This window comes from Lepisosteus oculatus, chromosome 7, assembly GCF_040954835.1.
Source record: "Lepisosteus oculatus isolate fLepOcu1 chromosome 7, fLepOcu1.hap2, whole genome shotgun sequence".
In the NCBI taxonomy this organism is placed as follows: domain Eukaryota; kingdom Metazoa; phylum Chordata; class Actinopteri; order Semionotiformes; family Lepisosteidae; genus Lepisosteus; species Lepisosteus oculatus.
This window is the reverse complement of record NC_090702.1, coordinates 44213504-44238068: the sequence shown is the minus strand read 5'-3', so window position 1 is coordinate 44238068 and position 24565 is coordinate 44213504. Positions and strand designations below refer to the sequence as shown.

General features: G+C 36.1%; 1 protein-coding gene across 3 annotated transcripts in view; it reads left to right on the top strand.

Annotated features, from left to right (window-relative positions):
* Positions 1-24565, top strand: part of plxna4 (plexin A4) — a 341756-nt gene that overhangs the window by 213388 nt on the left and 103803 nt on the right. For all 3 annotated transcript variants that reach the window (XM_015352424.2, XM_069192541.1, XM_069192542.1), the window contains 2 exons: positions 10128-10251; positions 17664-17817. In XM_015352424.2, the coding sequence (XP_015207910.2) occupies positions 10128-10251; positions 17664-17817 (278 nt within the window). The remainder of the gene's footprint in view (positions 1-10127; positions 10252-17663; positions 17818-24565) is intronic.

The following is a 24565-nucleotide window of genomic DNA, read 5'->3' as shown; positions in this document are numbered from 1 at the left end:
TACTTCAGAACTTACCAGGAAGAGGAAGAATTTGGAAATTATTACCTTTGTGGTTTATATTTTATTCATTAAAGATTTCACTGAACCTACAGTAAATGAATAAATATCAGCACAAGACTTGTAACATGATTCCTCCTGTCAAAGTTTCTGCTCCATCTTGAGATAGCGGGCGTGTAAAAGCATTAAATCACTCTGTAAACCTTCTGTTATTTGGATTGTACTCTGGTGTTTCAGGAGCCCATTTGACAAACTCCATGTACTGTATGTCATCCAATTAGCTGTCTTGTGGAACAGGATATTTTAGAGTAAAATTAGCTTGGAGTCTTAATATAAGCTGAGAGAAAGCTCTTCCACAGCTTAGGTGGTGGTGCATTGATAAAGCAGTGCATTTCAGCTGGCCTTTGAAAAGTTAATAGCTTTCATTTCCCAACCCAGTTGACCTTTCTCCTGTGGGCATTAAATATGCATTACTGCTAAGTCTCACAAACGCTGCTACATCTGTACTGTTCTTAAGGTCTCAAATTTGTAACCAGGATTCTAGAAATGATTTGTCTTCTGTGCTTTAAATTTACACTTTATAGACTTCCTTCAATTGATTTTATTAATGCCAACATTAAGGATGTGCCGTTAACAGAGGCAGAGGTATTAAACCACTATAGGAGGAGATGATTGCCATCAAATTCAGTTGTGATTAGACCACATCAGTAAATGCAACAGAAATAATATCTGTTGGATTTCATGCTAATAAAAACTCTTAATATTAATTTATTACTGTTGCAACGGTGTATGACATTAATGGTTCTAGCTAAATACTGGCCATATAACATAACATAGATTTAAAACTTTACAAATAACAAATTTAATGCACAAGTAATTTTAATGAAATGATTATTTGATTTTAAAAGTTGCATATTTATATAATGCATTTATAATACATTATTGTGGAAGGTACAATTCTTGGTACAATACTCAGTAACATTTTTAGATAATTTTGGTAACCTTTCTGTCAGATTATATCTTCATCTATTCCAACATACAGTACATTCCAACATACGTTAAATAAATCAAATTATCAGAAACTAAGCGAGCACACTGAGGTGCCGTTGGGTATGTCTTCTGAGATATACAGGATAAGAAAATTATAATGTGCACGAGACAGGTTTACCACAGAGTCCAAAATACTCACCATGTATCTGAGGATTGTTTTAAGTAATTGATGGGTAAATAATGATTAAATTTGCTTTCATTCCTGCAAACCAGTCTAAACTGGAAAGTGTTATTCTAGGTTTGTGGAGGAAAAACACTCAAAGCAGAAGCAATGCACTTGAAGCTAATACAAAATGTGATTCCATTGTCTAGGCACTGACATTATGCCTGTTTCCTGGTCTCTCAACTCATTCCAACACATAGTCGCAAAGCAGCATTTCTATTTCAAGTGTGCTTTGATTAGCAACAGAGATAGCCTGAATTCAGTGTTGTTTGGTCTGTCAGCCATCATTGGAAAGGCTCCCAACCCTCTGAAATTAATTCCGAGAAACTCTGCGCAGCAACATACTTGTGACTATAATCAGCACTACCCACAAAGCTATTATTTTTTAATACAAAGATCCATACACCTATTTGTCAAGCAACAATTATCACTATAGGGTAAAATGTTTGGAAAATAATTTAGAGCTAACATACACATCACAATTTTAACACAGGATTAAAATCGTTTGTAGAAACATTAAGGCCGTAGTGTGGTCTACGGTATCATGATTTTCCAATTTAGTTTTGTGACCCCCATATGAGTACTGTATATTGTCGTATTTAGTAAGAATGTTTTTTTTTGTAAACTGGTTTACACAAAAATTTTAAAAATAATGAGTTGGCGTGCTGCATTTAATATGATTTAGTGTAGTTTTATGACGCTTGTTTTATAGGGCTAAATTTGTTTTTGTTGTTACTAGTAACTCGGGACAGTTTCCAAGTTTATCTAAAATGCTTTTCTGGTTTGTATCTTTGTCACATGGTTGCAGCCCTAGAGCGTCCTGCCGCAGTGGATTCTGGCTACAATCTGCTTTCTTATGTGAAACATATTGAGCCTCTTAGTTCCCACTAAATTCTTATTAAACCACGCTGTTCATATCCTGGGGTCAGTGACCATATCTGAATTGCTGCCAACTCAAAAACAACAGTTTTCATAAACAGTGTAATCAGTATAATTTTGTGATAAGTACCATCTCGCTGCACTTAAAACAGTTCTTGATTTCTGGTGCATTCATGAAAATTGAACATTGTGGCGAAAACATTTATGTAATGAGCATTTTTTCCTCTGGGGTAAAGCTCCACAAATTAATATATTTTTGTATGTTGTCATTGTAATGTAATTATCTAGTTCAAAGTATCTGCAGTGTATAATGGCAGACAGATTTGCATACCGCCTGTACCCACATACATTTCTAAAAGATCATTTTAGATGATGCTTGCAGTCATTCAATTGAAACCATTTGTCCATGAAAACAACTGAAACAAGATCACATCATGTATCCATGTTTCTGGATTGTGACAATGGCACATATAAAAGATTTATAGGAAAGATTTTTCCTACACCCACCGATAACCCCCCCCCCACACACGCTTTTTTTTCTTTCGGTTTTTTCTCACTCTCTCTATTTTTATTCCTTTTTTATTTTCTTTTTTCTTATTACTTGACAAAAAAAATTCTTACATTCACAAAAAACAATTAAAACGCAAAAAAAGATTAATTCAAATATTTCCTACTGATATTCTTAACATCCGGTGCCATTCAAGTATGTCTGTAATGGGCCCCAAACATTCCTACTGTATACTCATTAAGTTCCCCTGTAAATCATAGGAAATCTTTTCAAATTTAAGTTATGATACAGCCTCTTTAATCCAATCTTGTACGATGGTCCTGTTCTGTCCACCCATTTTTGCAATATTATTTCTTTAGCAATAATACAAAGATATTTTTATATTGAATTGCTACTTTAACCTTTGATAAAACACCAAGGTTACATGTAATGGGAGAAAGTGGAATTGAGATATTTAGGTGCCTGAGAGCTTTCTCCACTGTGGAGGTCCAGAATGACTGTATGTGCTGATAATACCATAATAAGTGCAATAGTGATGCTTTATGTGTGTTACATTTTGAACACATTCCTGTATAATGCCACTTCATCTTTTTCAGTTTTTTGGGGGTATAATAAAGTCTATTTAAAATGTAAAAACTAACATTGGATAACTCTAAATGGATAACTAAAGTTGGTAGAATTGAACATTTTTACACTGATGATACTCAAATATACATCCATACCAAACCTGATACTGATGTGGCTGTCTCTATCCTATCTAATTGCGTCTCTGACATAAAAATTTGGATGACTCAAAGCTTCCTTCATCTTAACTGCGACAAGACTGAAGTCATGCTTATTGGCACCCCCCATCAACTTCGTAAAGCCAGTCCTGTAACCCTATCTGTAGATAGTTCTGTACTTGTAGGAAAAAGTAGGAATGTGGACTCAAGGGAATTCAGAGGCAGAAGTTTGGAACTGGGCTTGAAGCCCTCAGTGTCGAAACTCAGTGAGAGAGCCCGAAGCTCTGTCAGGTCTGAGTGTCTATCTTCAAGAGCACCTGGGACGGTCATGGTCATAAACCAACTCCAGGTGCTCCAAGTCTCCAGGTGCTTAGTATCCGTAGCAACTGGTGTAGAGAGGTTGATTGTGATGTAACCAGCTGCTGTAACACAGCTAGCCTACCCCACAGAGCAGCAGCAGAGACTAGCATGACACCTGTTACATACAGTACAGTAGTTGCCCAAACTGGTATCCATATTGTTTTAAGTATTTCTGAATTTAGTGATACTTGGCTTTCTTAACACTATCTTGTACTGTAATTGCAAACTGGTTGTACTAGTTCAGGTGGGTAGCTGCGTCAGCATGCGTAGGCTGCAAAGGAAGAAGTAATAGGTTTATTCCATGCTGAAAAAAAGAAGAAAGAAAATACAACGTTTCGCACGTGGAGCCTTCTTCTCCACGGCCGAAATGTGTTTCCTTTCTTCTTTTTTTTCAGCATGGAATAAACCTATTACTTGTTCCTTTGCAGCTCCACTGGTTGTTTACCTTAGATTTCTTAGATTTGTATTTTGTGGCGCAAATTCCTAATTTGTACTTCAATTTCCTATTTTAAAATGCCCTTTTAGCTTGAGTGAGATTTGAAATCAGTATCCAAATTTCAGAGTTTTTTGCATCTTCAGTCATTGCAACATTGAAGTAGAGCATGCAACTGAAGATGGTCCTTCGATAATATCAACCTAACTAGCCCCACTTGGTACACAGCCCCATACCAACTGCAGAAGTCCATCGCAACTTACTTTATTTGACCAGATGTGACATGCAACAAAATCGCCCTGTTTGTATACACAGGTATAGAGTTGTTTTGTGCAGAGAAATAGCACGTTAGAATTTTTCAACAAGGTTTCAAATCAAAGGATGCAAACATTTACAGTTACTGAAGTATTACAACATAGCCAACTCCAAAGAAAGTTGACTAGCAGAAATGCTTGTGTGGAGCATAGATTGACCATTATGTTGCTGGTTCAGGTTTGGGCTGCGTTTCGCCATCATAATTTGGGATTCCTGAAGTGGTGGGGATTACGTCTGCCAGCATATCCTCAGTTTGCTGCAGTGACCCCTGGGGCTTGCCAGCTGTCTGCAAGCATTGCTGTATTGTCAGCGAGAGCTGCATCACTACACAGTGCCAACAGTCTTGCAGGCACTGGGCCTGTTGGTGTTTCAATAGAGGGAAACATCTGCAGGTGTCATTCGCCTTGTGCTTTAAGCCAGAAAAACAAGTTAAGTAACAACTGAGTACAAGGGAAAACGTTAGTATGATCCTGACATAGGTAAAAAATGGAAAAGCAAAAATATGAGCTTTTTTACTATTATATAACCCCTCAAAGTAATTTTGATGCTGAATTGAGTGTTTTGATATTGAATTTTGATAATGAAGTAATGGAATTATTATATAAAGTACTGTATAAGTTATAATAGAAATGTGGGAGGAAGGTTAGAAGGTTTTGTGTTTGTCTACATACAGTATATAGTATAAGCCTCGCACCCAGAACTTCCTTTTGCACATCTCTCTCACATTCAACCCCTCACCCCCCACTTTCACACACACCCTTGCTTCAGTGTCCCTAACTCACTCCTTGCAATCGTGAGTGGGGGTTTGGGCTGTCTGACCATCCTTAGGTAGGTTGCCATTCCTTCAACTATGTGAATCATGCCAAATACTTATACATATTCATCTTCCCCTGCATTCAATTTGTCTTTTTCATTCAAATTGTCAATTTGTCCTTCCAAAATGATATATTTGAATAATCATAATGAATATAAACTTTCAGGCTGATTACAATTTTGTTGATAACTTCTACATTTTAGAAACTCTGTTTAAGCATGGATTCTTATACAGTATATTTATTTTTTCAAGCACAGACTAAGAACATCAAATGTATCTTGCACTATTTAATTTGAATTAACTGAAAAAACACAAACCCATGCTTCTAGGTTTTGAATCCAAACAACGAAGTTTAGGTTTCTGCATGGATTATTTATGCTTTTGGGACATAGCTAGTACTTATAGTACTTATAGTACACGATTACAATAAGAACATCTGAACAGTATTCATCCAGTATTAGTACAGGGGTTGAAAGTTCACTCATAAAACTCTTATAACGCATAATTTATGATGGCAACATTGATAAACTTTAAGTAATCTGGTAATGATCATTTGCAATCATATTAATGAGATTTTTATATTTGTCATATACTGTATGCACACTTTATCAATAACTGTTGGTATTGGTTTACATTTGTTATGCATGTATAAAGTATGATTTGCACATAAAATTACCATTAATCCTCACAATCAACTCAAACATCTGAATATCACCATTTCCTCAAAAAAAAAGTAAAAAGATTTTTCAACCAGCTGCAGTAAATAGCACAAGATTGTAGTGGAAAATATACTTAATAATTTGGAACACTACTGGAATGCTGAATAAACTTAAAAAATAGTCTAAACCACAATGTGGTACTGGAACTTAATTTGTGAGTGTCTGACTGCCAGCAGGAGCAGGTAATTGCCTGAAATGAAAAAAAAAAGTGATTTATTAAGGAACCGTGGTAAATTGAAAAAAGAAGCTTCCTTTTCAATCACCTGCAAAGTTTATTTCACATGATAGTTAGACTCTAGGGTGAACTATATAAGATTTCAGTGACTGACTGTGTTAAATTCTGTTCTGTTTCTTCAAAAAAAGGCACCTGGGTCATGTGAGCCACGTACAGGCTTTGAGATTGTATATTGTAACGTGTTCTCAACTCGTTTAAAAATACATCCTGAAGTTGGGATAACATGTGATTCAAAAAACAAATGTAACAAGCAGTTAATATACCGTAAGCACCTCGTGTCGCACTGGGAGCCAAGTAAGACATTGTGGTGCTATGTTTCAAATAGCAAATTGGGGGGTAATAGCTGAGCAGTGACAGAGAGAATTGTATATCATTGAAGCACTTGTCCAGTGTTGGGCTTTGCATCTTTCCAATTTATTCTTTAAATAGAAAATTCTGCACTCATAGACTGCTACTGTAGTTTAGAGGTTAAGCCCCAAGGTGTTGTTTGGTCATTAAAATATTATTTTATTGCAAATACTTTTGAGAGTAAGGAAAGGTTACTGAATGCTGCAGCATCATCTGTTATTTTTATTTAATGTCTCCAAAATGAAATAAAATTAAATTAATCACAACAATGTATTTAAAAATAAATTAGCAACTTAGTCTTTCTGCATGATAATGCATATGTGTAATGAACTACCACGTAAGTAATAAAATAGTAAATGTATTAACTGGGTGCATATTAAATGATGATTATTGATGTTGTTTTCCTTACAATTTAATAAATACTAATGCAGTCTCAGTAGATGAACAGCAGAAAGAAGATAACCTTATCTTTATGGAAATGTAATTCTTGTTGTGTGCTAGTCACTCCTTTTAGACACAACATACTGTGCCATGAATCTAAATCACCTGCCTTTAGTCTCTTAAAACTGTGACCCCCTTTGGTTCTATTCTAATGTAAAAAAAAAAAGATTACTGGAGGCAACAACATAATCAGAAATTTTCAAAAAGTCCCCGAGGGCAGCTGCATTAATGCCTGATAGATTAGAAGTACCTGGAGGTTAAAGATATCAGAGAAAATGGTTTGAGCTGAAGGTGGATAAACAGAGAATTATCTCTTCAGAAAGTTGTTCTGTTGTTTGTTTTATTACATTAGCAGATGTGTCCATTATACTTTTGTCAGAATTAGTAAATTGACTTAAACAGTTTTAAAAAATATGTATTCGTGATACAGTATTTTTCACTATTTGGAACTCGAATCTTTATGGTGTTTCAACACAACTATCAATTTGAAATACAAGATTGGCTAACTACTATTTAAATCATTTGGTTAAATGTGTGTACTTGCCATAGCACTTGATTCTGAGAATAATCTTTATAAATTACAATAGGAATATATGTAAATAGTGGGCGTGTTAGATTTTTGACTCATATTTTTTTATCTTTGAGAATGCCCCTAATTAATAATACGATACATAAGCCTGTCAGTGGTTTGCCTTGCAAAAGTATTCATTCTCTTCCGATGGTGTCTCATTTCATTGAATTACTGTACTAACAATGTGTAGTCAGACTCCTGAATCTGACAGAAAATCTTTGGCAAGACTTGAGAGTTGCTGTCCATCATTAGCCCCAGCATTGACAGAGCTTAAGCAAGTTTTCAAAGAATAATAATGGGCAAAGACTGCACCATTGCAGCATGAAAGGTGGACAGGAACATCAAAAGTCCCCAAAAACTCAAAGTACAAGTTCTTATTAAAACTATTCACTTGAAAAAAATGTATACATCATTTATAATAATTGGGTATCACCGGAAAGGGGAGGGTTACTTTTGCAAAGCATATACAGTGAAATAATTGGATTCGGTTTCAGAAATTTAAAATTAAAAGTTTAAGAAATACAACAAACTATTACATAACATGCATAGTACAGTATTTTTGACACCACACTGACTGGAAAAAATGTAGAAAAAGAATGTATGAATTGATTTGTTTGTTTCTTATGTTGGAATATATTTTGCTGTGTCACATCATCACAAGTCAAAAGTAATCTAATAGTTTGATTTCCAGATACAGTATCTTGAAACTCCATCCATTATACAGTGGTGTCAAGCTGGGCTTCACAATGGTTTTTGAAAAGTAAATTAGAGGTTTCTCTGTATTCTTAAGCATGAAACTATGTATCGTTCTGTTTTCTGACGAACTCCTCTACAAATAACAGGAATCTCTCTAAGAACAGATCTTGACGTTTTCATTAATATGATACAAGTCCTGGTAGGATGTAACATGGAGCAATGAAATGAAATCATGTTACACAAGGGATTTGCTTGTACAGTAAAAGAAATGCCTTGATTGAAGATACACATTGATGGCCTGGGACACAGGGAGTCTAGAACAATATATTCCTGCACAACACAATGCTGTCAGTGGTGGAGGAGAAAATAAATCTAAAAAAGGTTGCCTCATTGTGAGTTACTGTCATGAAAATGCCAATGTCTTGTGTGGGTGAGCCTGTTCTTGTCTTTTGGTCTCTACCAGTTTATACTGTATGTTAAAACACATACAGTATGCTAACCATATTAAGCTAAACTTAAAATATCTGTATTTAAATGACAGATAATTAAAATATTTTGTTTTAAAACTGTAAATGTTATTTCTGTTATTATAAATGATGCATTTAATGATAAATTGATTATTGGACAAATGTACATTTTGTTTTAGTATCAAACACCACAACGCATAAACATACTGACTCAGAAAAGAGCTTTAGTTCAACAAAGCTGTTAAAATGTTGACATCCTGCATATTATTATTGTAAGTAGGCTTTTACCCCAGAAATGCTCCAGATACTGTCTCAACTTTAGAAACTGTTATTAAATACTTGCAGTAATTTCCATCTGTTTTGCAAAGAGCTTTCAAGTTAGCTAATGTCATCAGAGATTGTTAAATAACCAATAAAAGTGGTAGAAAAAAGCAGACAATTTTACAATGAGAAGGAGACTGATTAAAACATCATTTCCTTTGTTTAATAGAATTGAAGAGAAAGAAAATCACCCCTGAGTTTTAAATCCCTTCTTCCCAGAAGCAGATTATTTTTTTTTCATTGAATTTGTGTTAAGTTCTTTATGTTAGGCAGCTTAACTTCGTAAGTACAAGCTACACATTTAATGAAAAGGAAGTATTATTGCAAGATGAACATTACTTGTGATGCCTCAGGATTAACTTGCAGTTTCAGATATTTACAATTAATGTATGATATTTTTTTGTAGCTGGTTTAACAGAAGAGTTTTAAATGTTAATCAAAACTACAGTTTGGTGTCTGCTCTTTTAAAACGAAAAAAAAAAGGCACAATCCCATAAATCATTCAGGAAACATTTTTTACATTGGCTTCTGCTTTGATCTCTCAGGAGCTGTGGATAACACCAGGAGTTTAAAATACTGAACCAGGAGACCCAAGCACCTGCTAATTTTTTTTTATTCCAGTTCAGCTCTTTACTTAATTGGACCATTGATGAAATTTGCACATTTCCTTAATTGAACACACACGTTTTCTATTTGAAACAATGTGATTTTAAGTAACCAATAAAACACCAAAGATAAACTATATAACTTATTGCTTGACTAGAAGAAATCCCACAGGTGTGTTTGCGCCTCGCTGGCTTGGTTTGGGAACTGGTTCTCAATGGACATGAAATGGTGCACTACCGTGAAAAGATTTTTTTCCTCTAGAAACATGGACATATTTACTAATTCCACGCAGTCAGTTTAGAATTTTATTAAATGGTGTAAAGAACAATCTATATTGCTGAATCATTTCATAAAACTGTAGTATGAATTTAATATTAATGGCATAGATTAGATGATGCTGTTCTGAAAGAAGCTAATACATTATGTTATTACTGAGTTCTGGCTACTGACGTTATGTAATTCCAATGGCTTGTGTTTTGCAGGTGTACCAGAAAAGAATACTGTGAGCGCTCGACCGAGCCCCGAAGATTTGCATCTCATATCAAGCAGTGTGTCAGACTCAGTGTGCACCCAAACAATATTTCAGTGTCTCAGTACAGTGTACTAGTAAGTGTGCATTCTATTCTTTGCTGTCTTTGCCAGTTTATCCCATTTATCCTGCTAGGCACATGATGAGTGAAACCCATTGTAGATGAAAGCTTTTTTTTTTTTTTTACTGGATCACTCCAAGTGGTCTCTCTTTGTGTTTTGCATTTTTCTAATTTAAGCCATGCACATAAAAAACATAATTGGGCTTTTTTTGGTCAATGATAGCCTGTTTTGTCTTATTCACTGGACAGGAATGCAACTGTGCAACAAACCTTGTTGCTCAATTCATTACAAATGCTCTTGGTTACTATAGAAATGCATTTGGCTCCTAGATGTGAAAACGAGGGCGACTCATTTGAGAGGGGAGCATTCAGCTCTGGTATTACCTTACCATCTGGAGAGCAAGCACCTGTGAAATTGACACTGAAAACATGAAAAATAAGCAGCACTCTGAATTGGAATGAAAAGTGCATATACAGTATGGGACCTCAGCATTGCTGAAGCAGGGAAAAAAAGTATATATTGTGCTGCTTGCCATTACATGTGTGTCAGAATGGAACTTAAGCTCTGGAGATTTTTTACCTTTTCAACAATGAAAGAACATACACCATGTATGTAGGACATACAAATGTTAACGTATTTCATTTTAATACCCTCATTTACAAGACCTCTCTTATTTTTAACTGTTCTTTTCTATTGTCGGTTATCATTTTATTCAAAAAATATTTTGAAGTGAAATTGCCAATGCGTTCTTCCAGTGAAACTGAATTGAATGCAGCTTGACATTTCACACAGTATAGTGCTTAAGACCTTAGCACTTCCCTCCATTTCCCCTACAACTAAATATCAGGATTTATGTTTCAGGTTGATTTTTCTTATAACTTCTCATTCTGGAGTTTATGTGTTTATGTTTTTAAAATGCACAGAAAAGCTTGTAAATGGAGGAGTATTCTTCCTAACCATAATATTTAGAATCCTACTGACTAACTTGTTGTGCCACTGGGAACAGCCAAAACATCTTGTGCAGAATGTAGAATGTACTGTATTTGACATTGACATTTCTTCAATATCTACACCCCAAACCCATCCTATTCGTCTAGCAGGCATGCTTTCAGATAAGGTTGTAGGTGTGTGTCAGAATGAACTGTACATTCCACTTGTTCCAACAGTTTTAGGTAGGACTTAGGTCAGGGGATTGTAGTGGCCTTGAAAAGGTATGGAAATCTGCTTCACACTCTTCAAGACATACATTACCTGCCTCTGGCATCGTTTATTAATAATATGTTGGCCGATGAATGTATCTGAGTCTGCATATCCACAGAGTATGTTGTCACTCACACTAATGAATGTGCAATAAAAAGGTAAGAATCCAGTTTTCTTCCATGAAGTCCATTCATGTTGTATTTTTTTTTGCCAAAACATCTTATTTCAGTTTTCATATTAATGCTTATGGAATTTTCAAGCTTAATTGTTCTAACTTCCCTGGGTGAGGCTGCGATTTATTAACTGAGAGATATTCATGCTGTGAAACATGACTGTCATCATAAGTGACTTTTAACATTAAATATAATACAGTAAGACTAAAATACTGTATTAGTTTTGGAATCTTACAAGATAAGGTAGTGGAAGGCATAGAGGAATAGCACTTATTCATCATACCTCTGGGATTCTGGGTTAGATGTGGGCCAGGGACACTTTCTGTTTGGAGTGTACAGTATATGCATCCTCAATCCACCTACTCCAGTTTCTTCACACAGTCACACAAGACATGCTGTTCAGGTTATTTGGCATTACGAAACTGAGGAGGAACAAGTTACTAAATAATGATGGATAAATAAGCTAGTAGTTACAGTAGATACTGTAACTTTGGTTGGATACCTTCAGAGTACACAAACTGTACAGTATGTAAGCTTTTCTTTTATGCTCTTTTTCTCGGCTGGAATGGAAATGTAAAATACTTGTTACCTCACAGCTCTAGGGAATAAGATTTACAGATGTTCAGTAGGATTGTGCAGATGTTCAGTAAGATTGTCGTGCTTTACAGTGCCGTGTTTTCATGTTTCTGTAAATTTTACATAAACTTGATACACTTTTTCATGTTCGGAAACTCATTGTCTGGCCCTCTTTTAAAGGTCTCTGCCCCATCTTCGGTCATTTTAAGGAACTTTATTTTAAATGTCTTTTATTATCCTAAATAATAAAAAAGGTGTGTCTTTAAAAATTCCTGCCTAAGATATTGTACAGATGCAGCCATTCAAAGTGCACCGTACAAACCCGTACTGCATGCAGCTACAGTACCTATGTCATACCATGGTACGTGGTTGGCTGGCCAAAATGACCGACAGGGACACTCGTGGTGCATTGGAAAGATTTAATCATTTAATCTCTTTACTGTGCAGATTTTTATCTGCTTAGTATTGAAGATTTATTTGGAATTTTACAACTAAAGGGAAATATTAGTTGCTGAGCATAAAAAGAAGAGGAACATAACGCTGATGATCATAAACGCTATTAATTTAGGAACATAAACATATCATGTAAACTGTATATGGCTGGTATTGGTAGTTTAAAGACAAAATACACACCAGTATATGGTTATGACGCGTTTTGCTGCGACACGCCCACCACGGTCTACCGCAGCGTACCCCGCTCGTTTTGAATGGCTGCATCTGTATATTAAGGCCTTATCTAATATTAATAAAGTACACCAAACAATTAGGCACATTGTACTTCTCATTTTCAAAAAACATGAATGTGGAATATACTGTAATAAGAGATTGATAGTGTATAATGGAGCCAATTTATTATTAGATATTCTTATGAAGAAAGAAATCTGTTAAAGATTTAAGTAAAAGTCAAAACTTTCTATATATAAAACATTAACATAAAAATACTCTCTTGTTCGGTCTTAAACTCACTTCCTTCTTCCTCTTCGTGCAAGTTCATGGACTAATGCATCAGTGTTGTTGATATTCAGTTGAATATCACTTCTCGTTAAGGAAAAAAATAATTGATCGAATTCCATTCATTCTGATAATCATCCAATAGTAGTTTCACCTGGTGACTACTGGAGTTTGTTTACTTCCATATTACTGTAAGCGCAGTTATAAATGTAGACCACATGAACAAAACAGGAATTTATTAAACATATTAGTTTTGTACTCTGATGCCTCCCAGTGTCCCTTTTAACATGGCAGTACTGTATGTACATGTGACATTTTCTGATAATGAAAAAGTCCAAACATACTGTTTTAATGCAGTTTTAATAGTATTTGTTTTATATTGTATGTTATTTCAATGGATATTGACTTAGAATTCTTATAATAGTCACAAATTGATATAGTAGAGTATGGGATTGTGGAAAGAATAAAGAATATTTCCAGCACAGGATAATGGGGGAGCCAGAGCCTATGCCAGCAAGCAACAGGCGCAAGGCAGAATACCCCCTGGAGAAGACACCAGTCTTTCACAGCGAACGCACGTACAAACACACTCACACCAGAGTCAATTTTTCCAGAAGCCAATTAATCTACCAGTACTGTATGTCTTTGGACTGTGGGAGTAAACCCAGGCACTCTAAAGGAAATTCACATGAACACAGAGAAAACTCAATACAGATAGCACCCAAGGTCCAGAATGGAACCCAGGGGCCCAGTGCTGCAAGGCAACAATACTAACCTTTGTATCATCGTGCCACCCCTGTTATTACAGTACATGTACTTTCAACATCCATCTTTTATATAAGTACATTTCACTTTACATTTTTGTTTTACAGTTCCAAAGTGTTTTACCTTCAAAAGAGTTTTAGATTAGATGCGTGCAAACCAAATTTGAACTTTATCAAGTACAAAAATAAACGTCCAAGCTGGGCTGAATAAAATTCTGTCTCCTAGCTCCAAAAGTGAAAACGAAAATAAATGTTTAGAGTTATGATGGCACAGCTTTTTGCATCCCTGACTCTAATGGGAAAATCTGTATCTGCAGTGAAGGTAGCTTTTTTCATTACACAGCACTATAAAAAACAGCCGAGTTCAGCTTTTCTTTACAGTAAAAATGTTTCATCCTATATCACAAATTCAATGTTGTGAATGCCTAAATCAATGTGAAGCCTCCACTTTCAATAAATATGTATATTTGATCTTGACCCTTGGCCACCTGTATCTTTGTTAAGGGTAATACTTTACATAATCTTCTGCTTACATTCAAGCAAAGTTTGAGTTTGACTAATATTTTATACTGTACACATCTATAATATCAATAAAAATTACGTTAGTTATTTATATAAATTTTCTATTTATCCCACCCCCAAATTGGAATACTGAAATGTGTTTTATAAAAATGAATCCATTATACTTTCAAATTAATCATGCAGGGGATTACCATTTTCAATTAACAAGACTTGGGGGAAAAAATATCCCAGAAAATCATCCATTATGGTGCTCTTTGTAAGGTAATGCATTACCTCTTAAAAACAGATTTCCCTATCTTCTTATTAATGGAAAAGACAAAAATCCAGATTAAAAATTAATATTTTATACTAGTAATTTATAACTATAACAAATTACGTTTTAAATGTAATATTCCCTAGCACTGGATCCTAATGACAATATGCACATGTACTATCAATCTACTGTATTTTCATAACGCTTCATCCAGTTCAGGGTCACGAGGGAGCTGGAGTGTATCCTGGCTAGCGATGGCCACAAGGCAGGATATACCCTGGGCTGGATGCCAGTTTATGACAGGGCAGATACATGCAAACAAAACACAAATTCACGCACATCCACACCTATTTTTCCCATAGCCCAATTAACCTGCCAGTATGTCTTCGGGCTCTAGATCAAACCAGAGCACCTGGAGGAAACCCATGTGAACACAGAGAGAACATGTAAAAACTAAATGCAGATAGCACCCCATTTCCAAAACTGTGTGGCAATAATGCTAACCACTGCACTGCAGTGGCACCCATATACCGTGATGTCAGATGGAAAGAGATCCACATTGCCCTCCAAAAGTTATGGGACAGCAAAGTCAAAACTTATTTTTGCTACAAAACACTTTGTGTTCAGTCCTGTGATTTCTAAAAGGCTTACATTTTGGAACATATTCACTTTAAATTTCTGAGCGTAAAAGTTATTTTTTTGGTTGCAAAGTCATTGAGCTCACCAAAGCCTTTTTGTAATAATTGCCAAGACTTTGGCTGTAGCCATTTTCAACTGTTGAATATTCTTGGGGTATTCCAACTTCAGTCTTTTCTTCTTTCAAAATTGGAGATTTAATTAACCAGTCTAAGATTTTCCACTTTTTTTTTCTGCTGATGAACTCTTGGTTGCATTGGGCATATGTTTTGGAAATATTACTCTCATTCATTCTGCCGCTGCCATCATTAGTCACATTGTGAATAAAGACAAGTGAACCAGTTCCAGAGGCAGTCATGTATGTCCAGGCCATAATATTTGAATTTTGGAACAAAGTGTTATGGACTAATGAGATCAAGATAAACCTTTAACCAAAAGTGAGGTTTACCAAAAGAAAGACATGAAATGCAGATTTCAGCACCAAAGGCAGCACCACCTCTTCAGAAATGCATTTTTATTGTACTTACTGTATCATTTCATATCAATCTACATAAGCTCCCTCATCGCAACTTTGCAATACATTTTTAAAAAAATGTTTAGCTCCGAGATCAACAACATCTGGCATCACGTTCTCTCCACAACGCATGTCACTTTCACACCTCTCCCTCCTTTACATACTTTTCTGGTCCCTTCTCTCCAACCTCTCTATTCTTGGCTCTGTATCCTTCAGTACTCTAGTTTTACACATGAAATCCATCACATCTATAGTAGATCCCGTTCCCACCATTTTATTTCAGTCCTGTTTCACTACTCTCTGCCCCATTGTCCTCAGTATAAAAAATGAATCCTTGAGCACTGGCGTTGTACCACCAGTGTTTAAAACTGCTGCCACTACCCTCATATCAAAAAAGCCTAACATGGCTCTGGACAATCTAAACAATTTTCATCCCATCTCCAACTTACCCTTTCTTGCAAAAATTCAAGAATGTGCTGTCTCATTTCAATTACATAACCACCTCATTGTAAATAACCTTTTCGAGCCCCTCCAAACATGCTTCCGTCAACTTCACTGCACAAAAACTGCCCTGGTAAACGTTACTAATGATCTTCTCGTAGCTTCTGATACTGGTTGTCTCTCTATCCTTATTCTTTGCATTCTTCAGCAAATAATCACTACAGCTAATCATTCAAATAATTAATTTCAAGTCTTGACAAAGAAAGTAAATACATTTAGTCATAAAATATAGTATTTTTCATTTCTTGAGAAATGTATTTAATTCAGTATTTATTTCATCCCATATTAATTTACACCACAATTACATTAATTTACACCTCCGAGGGGAAAATGTGGTTTGACATTCTTTGCTTAAGAATAATACTATTAATTGAAAGTCCACACAAGTACCATGATTCATGTACCTTTGCTCTCACACACACTTTAGATTTTTAGAAATTTAAGCCAGTTTTATTTTCATATGAGGAAAACTAGGTACTAAAATGGCAAAATGTTAAGAGCATTTTTTTCTGTACTTTAAATGGTTAAAAAAATGGCTTAGAGTGGCTGAGTGCCTCAAAGTACTCTGCTTGTATAGATAAATATTTGAGTGATCTGAAGTGTGATAAGTTTTGGATACTCTGGCACAATAATAAACTCGGTTCAAGTCTGACAGATCCACGGAATTTAATCATTCTTCTTTTCTGAATCAAAGACTTCTGGGGTGTGTTAAGATCTAGATTTAAGCATGCAAGCATGTGGTTTCCTCAATCTCCATGCCAGCACAGAAGAAATGGGATCATAGAAAGATAGCTTAATTCTCCTGTTCTGGCAGGTCCTAATGTCTGGAAATGTCCTTAGAGTAAAGTTATGTAATAATGTAAGAAATAATAAGAATGAATGCATATGTTGAAGGTAGAATGTTAGTCTTGAAGAAATATCCTTGCAGTTTGTGAAGGGGGAAGGAGCACACAGGTCAAGAAAATGTTCTATATATGGGCCGGGAAAAAGAGAAAAATAAAAGCATGGTGTACAGTAAGTGTTGAAGAGAAGCCACCCTGATTAATTGAAGATGTTTGAGTGGGGAGCTGTGTCAGCACATATGGGCTGCAAAGATGCCAGCTGAAGAAACACTGTGTTCCTTATTTTACTTTTCAGCATGGAATTAAACTTCACCTGATCCTTTACACACTCATTAATACTCAGTATTTGTAAGGCATTAATTCATTGTTAGATTTAGAGCTTTTTCCTCTGTGTATTATGGCATTATATGTACATGTACAGTACATTGCTTTTTTCTCTGAAAGCAAAGGTGATCTTAACATCCGACTCTAACTGTGCTTTTCTTCAATTTGCAGCTGATCCTGGAAGCTCACAATGTCCCAGAGCTCTCAGCAGGAGTAAACTGTACTTTTGAAGACCTGGCTGAAATGGATGGGTTGGTGGAAGGGAATAGGATTAAATGCAACTCACCAGCAGAGAGAGAAGTACCTCAGATCATTATTGATAAAGGTGAGGAAATCTTTGTGGCCACTTTCACACATGGGTCTACTCTTCTTCTTTTTATTATTATCATTAGTAGTAGTAGCAGTGGTAGTTGGTGTAATAATAATTTATTAATAATAATATAATTTTAATATTCCTTCCATTTGTATAGTGCTATTCATTACCTTTTAGTAAACCTAGCAGCACAGCAAATAACTTCTAATATGTATGTATACTTTTTTCCTTCCTTGACTTACATGAAAATCAATAAAAAGGACCAAAATAAAAGTTCCAGTTCATGAGGTGCCAGGCTTTGACGCAGCCTGACAATCCATTTATAGTAAGTCCGTGTGTGAATGAACAATAGGCAATAAGGACAATAGATGGGGAGATCGCATGAAATACCCATTGGAATACCATACACATTTACTGCAAGTTAACATGGAGAGGCCCCAACACATGTACCAATTTGTGGCCTCTTAGAATGAGATGAAGTGTAGTATTATAGACAAGAACATCAACAGTGATAATAATAATAATCTAATTATGTTATATATTTAAAATTAATAATAATAATAATAATATATTGTAACTTCTAATCCCTAACCCACCCCCATTTCATTAATAATAATATTAGTAATAATAATAGTTTACATTTGTATAATACTTTTTATTCCAATGGATCCCAGAGCACTTCACATGAAGTGTTTGATAGGATCCCCTTTATCTACCTCTGATAGAACTAAAAAGCATAAACTGTTTGGTCTAGTACAGACACCTGTGATCGTACACATGAATTCACCAGAGATTACTGCACAAAGATGCATCTTAATGTGAAAATTCTTTTGCTCTGTCATTCACCAAAGTATCACCAAAAACCGTCATATCTTTTTATTCCCACTGATTTCTTATTCTTTTTAACTCTTGACTTATTCAGATGGATTCACAAAATACTTGATATTTTGCAGCTACATGTTGATCAGACAAGGTTCCTAAGATTCTCTGTCTCCCCACCTCTTCTACTAGCTTCCTGTTCTATTAACTCATTAGTGCATTATGTCAAAGTAAAGCTCCTCAGGCCTGAGCTGTACTTTGCTGACGGACAGGTTTGTTTCCCTATTTTAGTCTCTGTAATCCATTAAGGAAGACATGCTTTGCAAGAGTTGTCAAAAAGAATAGGCACAGATGCGTAATAATGTGGAATATCAAGGCAACATTTAGTTTGACTAATTTAGATAGATTAATTGTCAGGCATGGTTTACTGTGATTGATTAATGAATCTTTCAGGTAGAAATAGGAACATCATGCTCCTTTTGAGTGGCGTGACCTGAGTTACACCTTTGCATTAAACATGAGTCTCTTCATTAGCTAAAACAAAAGGAAATCGCAAATGCCTGTTTTCACTGCATCACAATTAACATTTTGTTTTTTTATCTCCCTCTTCAAAGGGACTTAAAAGACTTGGGAGACCTATTCATCTTCCTCATTTTGCAGAAATAACTGTTATTGTTTCACATTGTTAATGGAATTCAGAATTCTGAAGAACGTTTTCTTACCAACCAGCACCAGACTATTTTAATGACAACTGAAACATACAAGTATGTGTAGTATGCTTATGGCTCTGAATCTCCAATTATCAGAAATACAGAAGGAATGCTATAGTCAAATTACACTTCAAGTAAGACTTCTTTATAAATCCCTCCAACCCATTCAATGTGAAATTAATTAAGTAAACCAAATTCACAACAGTTTTCGCATGGATTGAACATAAAATAAAGTTATGTCAAGTTTGTTACATTAGCTGGAAGTTCAATGATGATGATGATGATAATAATATTCCTTGCATTTGAATAGTGTGACTTTAATTTAAAAGACTGAACTATCAAAAATAGTTTTGGTGTTCTGTAGTATAGAGTGGTGTAACTTAAGCACTATGCTCATTGAAGGGGACCAACTACATTTACCACTGAACAACAACAACATGCCTTTAAATCAGAGAACAGTACAAAGAACAGTATACTGTTCTGTTATTATTATTATGATTATTATTAAATGGGATTTGGTTAGGGATTGGCAGTTTGGGTAGGATTCTGGACCAACAGCTGACAGTTGGTGAGTTCAAGTTCCTGTGGCAGGCTCTGTTGTTGTGCCCTTCAGTGAGGTACTTTATCCCAGATGCTTCAGTCCACCCAGCTGTATACTGTAAGTGGAGACCAGCATTGCAAGGGGTAATCCCTGCAATGGGCTGCTGTCCTTTCCAGGGAGGGAGTCATATGATCTTAGTCCTGTTAGTGCTATGGTAACCAGGATTATCTCTGGTTTAATGAGCTACTGTACTTTGGTATGAGCTGTGTCTTTTTGTCTAGCTAGGGATGGCAGTACGTTCCATACAAAGCATGTATGACAGTTAAACAATAAAACATCACCATTGTTCAGCGAAAAAAACAATCAAGGTTGCATTACTTTTTTTAATTTTCAATGAACAAACCGAATACAGACAAGTAAAGAGGCATTGTCTTACAATCCTCAGTTATTACACACATTTGCAAGGTACAAACACACACAAACTTATATGGACAGTTGGACTGAGCACCAGAGTCCATAGCATTACATTCTGTCTTTACACACTGAATTCCTAATCGTATTGCACACAGAAATAAACAGAAAACATTTTTCAGGAGACAGTAAGATTGTGCTCATAAAAAAACTAATGTTCCACAGGTGAGTCTTTCTTCTAAACCGATGCTAAAATAATGCAATCCATTGTCTCTATACAAAAATCTTTCTATATAAATCGAGGGAGCCAGGCAGATTAAAGAGACATTAGAAATGTTTTTAATAATGTGAAGGGTACTGATCCTTTCCTGAAATGAAGTTCCTTCAGTGCATTATTCAGTACTTCATGGAAAACATTCCATAATAATTCAGGTGGGTAGCTGCGTCAGCATGCGTAGGCTGCAAAGGAACAAGTAATAGGTTTATTCCATGCTGAAAAAAAGAAGAAAACACAACATTTCGGCCGTGGAGTCTTCTTCAGGTGTGGAGCCCTCTTCAAACCTGAAGAAGGCTCCACGGCCAAAACGCTGTGTTTTCTTTCTTCTTTTTTTCAGCATGGAATAAACCTATTACTTATTCCATAATAATTACTATAACTGTAACATACTGTACCTAACTAAATCCTAATTGCAGTAATTTAAGCACCAATCCATGCTTAATTGCTGTGCAGTATCTCTGGCAGTCAGCAAAAATGCCTGTACCAATTTATAATTATGTTTCGTGTCAAATGTAGTATGGGTGCTACTGTACATTTGATTGAGGAACGGCATAGAAACAAAGGAACATTTGCTCCTCTGCAAATTAACAATCTCCTTAGCAAAAAAACAGATAATAAATGTTGATTTTATAATACCATAATGAATGCTTCTGTTTCTTATATGTATGCAGGAACCCTAAAATTAGCAATCTATTATTTTTATATTCACAGAGTTGACCTTCTTCCACCACCTCTGTTATTCAAGGGGTTCTATAGCTACTATAGATATAATAAAATTCCATTTTTTTACTTCTGTCTACTTCAGCTATCTGGTTTACGGGTGTTAGGAATTTAATTTTGTTATCATTTGTTTAAGAGTGTACCTCCAGAGAAACCTAAAGTACTGTACATTGGGCCTCATAAAATAAAGGGCAGCAGAACTGCATTATCACAGTGTGGGATGGGGAACCACACTGCATGTGAAAATTAATCAGTTACTTCCTTATTCATTAAGGTAATGGTATGCATGATCAATGCATGCTAAATGTGGAATTTGCATATTTCCACTACACTGGAAGCAGCACGGGGTATGCAAAAAGCAAAGGTGCATAAAGATGTTAGAAAGCAACCCAGAGTTGAGTAGTTTAAAAAAGTGGCCCTTTACCAGCCCAGTGGGGACAGCTGAAATCGCAAAAAAATAAAAATAAAAACGTTCTGATCATTGCAGGGTCAGTAAATGTCTGTATTTATTGTCTGTCTCTGAATGTTCTCCAGACAAGTACACTTTAACTAGAGTTTCATATTTTTTTAGAGTAACAGAAAAATACAAACAGATTATATCCTGTACCCAAAATATTATCCTATAGCAAACTCTCAACCTCATCAGAGCTGAGGATGATTGACTTCCATCAACCCAGAGTTGACCCAAAGGTGATCCCAACATGGGATCCGGACTCTCTCTGGTAAGATGACTAGTTGTTATCTTGGGAGATATCTGGTCATGTACTGCAGTATGTGGTCATGGTGAAGCTTATTCTGTGTTCTCACCTTGCTTCTTTATTTTCACACTTTCGGGACTCAAAGTGCCGGGCTCCTTGCCAGATATTCTTACCCCATCAAGCACTATCAGGTGCTATTTGTCACAGGAGTCAGTTCTGATTCCCTTGAAGTCTGTTGTAAAGACCCTATGCGCGATGGTATAATCTGGAAGAGCCTGGAGACAGACATCAGGGGAAATACATCAGGGTTTAATCAGGGAACACATACAGTGGGCAGAAATAGTGATCCAGTGCACAGGGGAAAACTCAAAAGGCGACCAAGTGCAAGCAGGTCCAAAAAGGTGGTTATCAGGCTGCAGTCCGTGATCCGAGAACTGGGAGATCAATCCAAGACATAGACACAGGTAACATCTTCGGTACGGGAAGTTAGACTAGTAACATAAAAAATAGAACCCTAACGGGACCAGGTGCTCCGAGCTTGGAGCTTGCTGATGGACACTTTGATCTTCAGAACATGAAGTGCAAGTCCCATCTTCTCATGTGCCTCAGCAAATAAGATGACAATTGTCTGGAGGTCCATTTCTATGAATTCACGCCCTCTAGTGTCATCACCATACTGGAATTCAATAGCTGAAGTTTGAGTGGTTTTAGTTTTGGACTGGAATTGCTAGAGATTAAATGATTTACTGTCCATTCCGTAATCAGTTGCACTCCAGCAGGAAACTTGCCTGTAATAAGTGGATCACGAGCCTCGGAAGTATTGAAAATAGAGATGAGGTGATGTCATTGTCACGGTCGTCTTCCCTCCTCTAGAGAGCGCTCCTACCTTTTTTGTTGTGTTACTACAGCTATTAGTTTCACCTGCGTCTTTTTCCCTTTTTATTTAAACCCGGTACTTCTGCAGCTCAGGGCTCAACTTTTGAAGACAGACGGAAGCCTGCCTACCACCGGGCTTAGGAGTAGCTCGAGGGCATAGGCTTTGTCACTGCATCCTGACCACTGTGCCCAGGGCTCAGAGTGCCTTTCTCCGTTATGGTTTTAACCTTCTATGTTCCTGGATTCCTGTTCCAAGTGCTTGTCTGGATGGATCTCCAGGTACCTGGACCCTGGACTGCACCTGATTTCTCCCTTTTGGACTTCCTCTTGGACTTGTCCGCTCTTGTTTCCACCAAGCACCGGATCACTGTCTACACCGTCCCCTGTCCATCATCCCGTCCATTCCTCGCTGTGTTTTCCCTGATGTCCTTCTCCTGCCATAGGGTCTTAAACTAAATGCTCCATGGGAGTCAGATTCTGCATACTGTATCCTTTTATGACTCTTGTCCAGACAAGCATACAGTCCAGATCTGTATTGGGTTCATTACTGAGGATACAGCATACAGTACATATAATGATGAAGCAGGTAATTTATATTGCTGAATTTTGGAGGACATCCATATTTTAAGAAGTACTATTCCAGATTGCCTCAAGAATGCTGATCTGAGGGTTTGGTGGACCCAATATATTTCCTTTAATCCCACATTGAGCTTTCCGGAGAGCTTGTTTTGCAGGAATTAGACAATTAGGGATATGTTTTGCTATGATCTTACATGTAATAGTCAGGAGCTTGATCACTTGGTAATTTCTGTAGTGAAATTAGTCCCCTTTCTACATATACATTTCAGAATTTTATGTGAAGCATCACTTTTGGATGGAATCAATTTCATTTTTGATTTCTGTAAATGTATCGTGATACATTTTACTGTAAATATAGTTTTGAGATTTAAAACTGGTGACTGTATCACTACCCCTTGTGATCTTTTGGAGGTCATTCCATAGCAATGCTAAAGAAGAGAAGGCAGAGTTGCGAGGGGAATAGTGCTTATTTTCAGGTATTGCTAGAAACATAGAATCAAGAGAATGAAGGCTAGACTTAAGAGTGCATGGTGAAAGAAGTTTTCAGATGTAAATAGGTTCTAACCCAGGCAGAGGCTTATGAGCCAAGAATAATATTTCCAGTTTGCCTCTGAACTCTACGGGGCACAAATGCAGAGAAGGTGTGACTGGAGGACTGGAATATACAGTATGTTTATCTAAAAAAATAATTTGGTACTCAAATGTACATTACACAATGCGTGCCTCTGTTGTTCCCTAACTGCAGACAAAAAATAACTGATCTCTTAAAGATACAGTAGTTGAGACACATGTTAAAGAAATACAGGAGTGAAATGTGTTTCATAGCATATTAATACATTTGTTATTCTATCCATTTCTGTTTTTGTTGTTGTTGGTTATGAATTAAGAAAATACTGACTCAGACAAAACTACAAGAACCCTTAATTTTTTTTGCATTTGTTTGTCTCTATTGGTATTTGTACACTATTTGATAGAATTTTAACACTGATAGGTATTGCATAATTTTGAGATATAACATTCTTTGAGTTGTCTTTAAGGTTCTGTAGAGATGTACACTGTTTCTGGCATATGACAGGTGGAGTCTGACACCTCTTTCACTAACTCTCTTTAACAAGAAAATCTGTTCCGA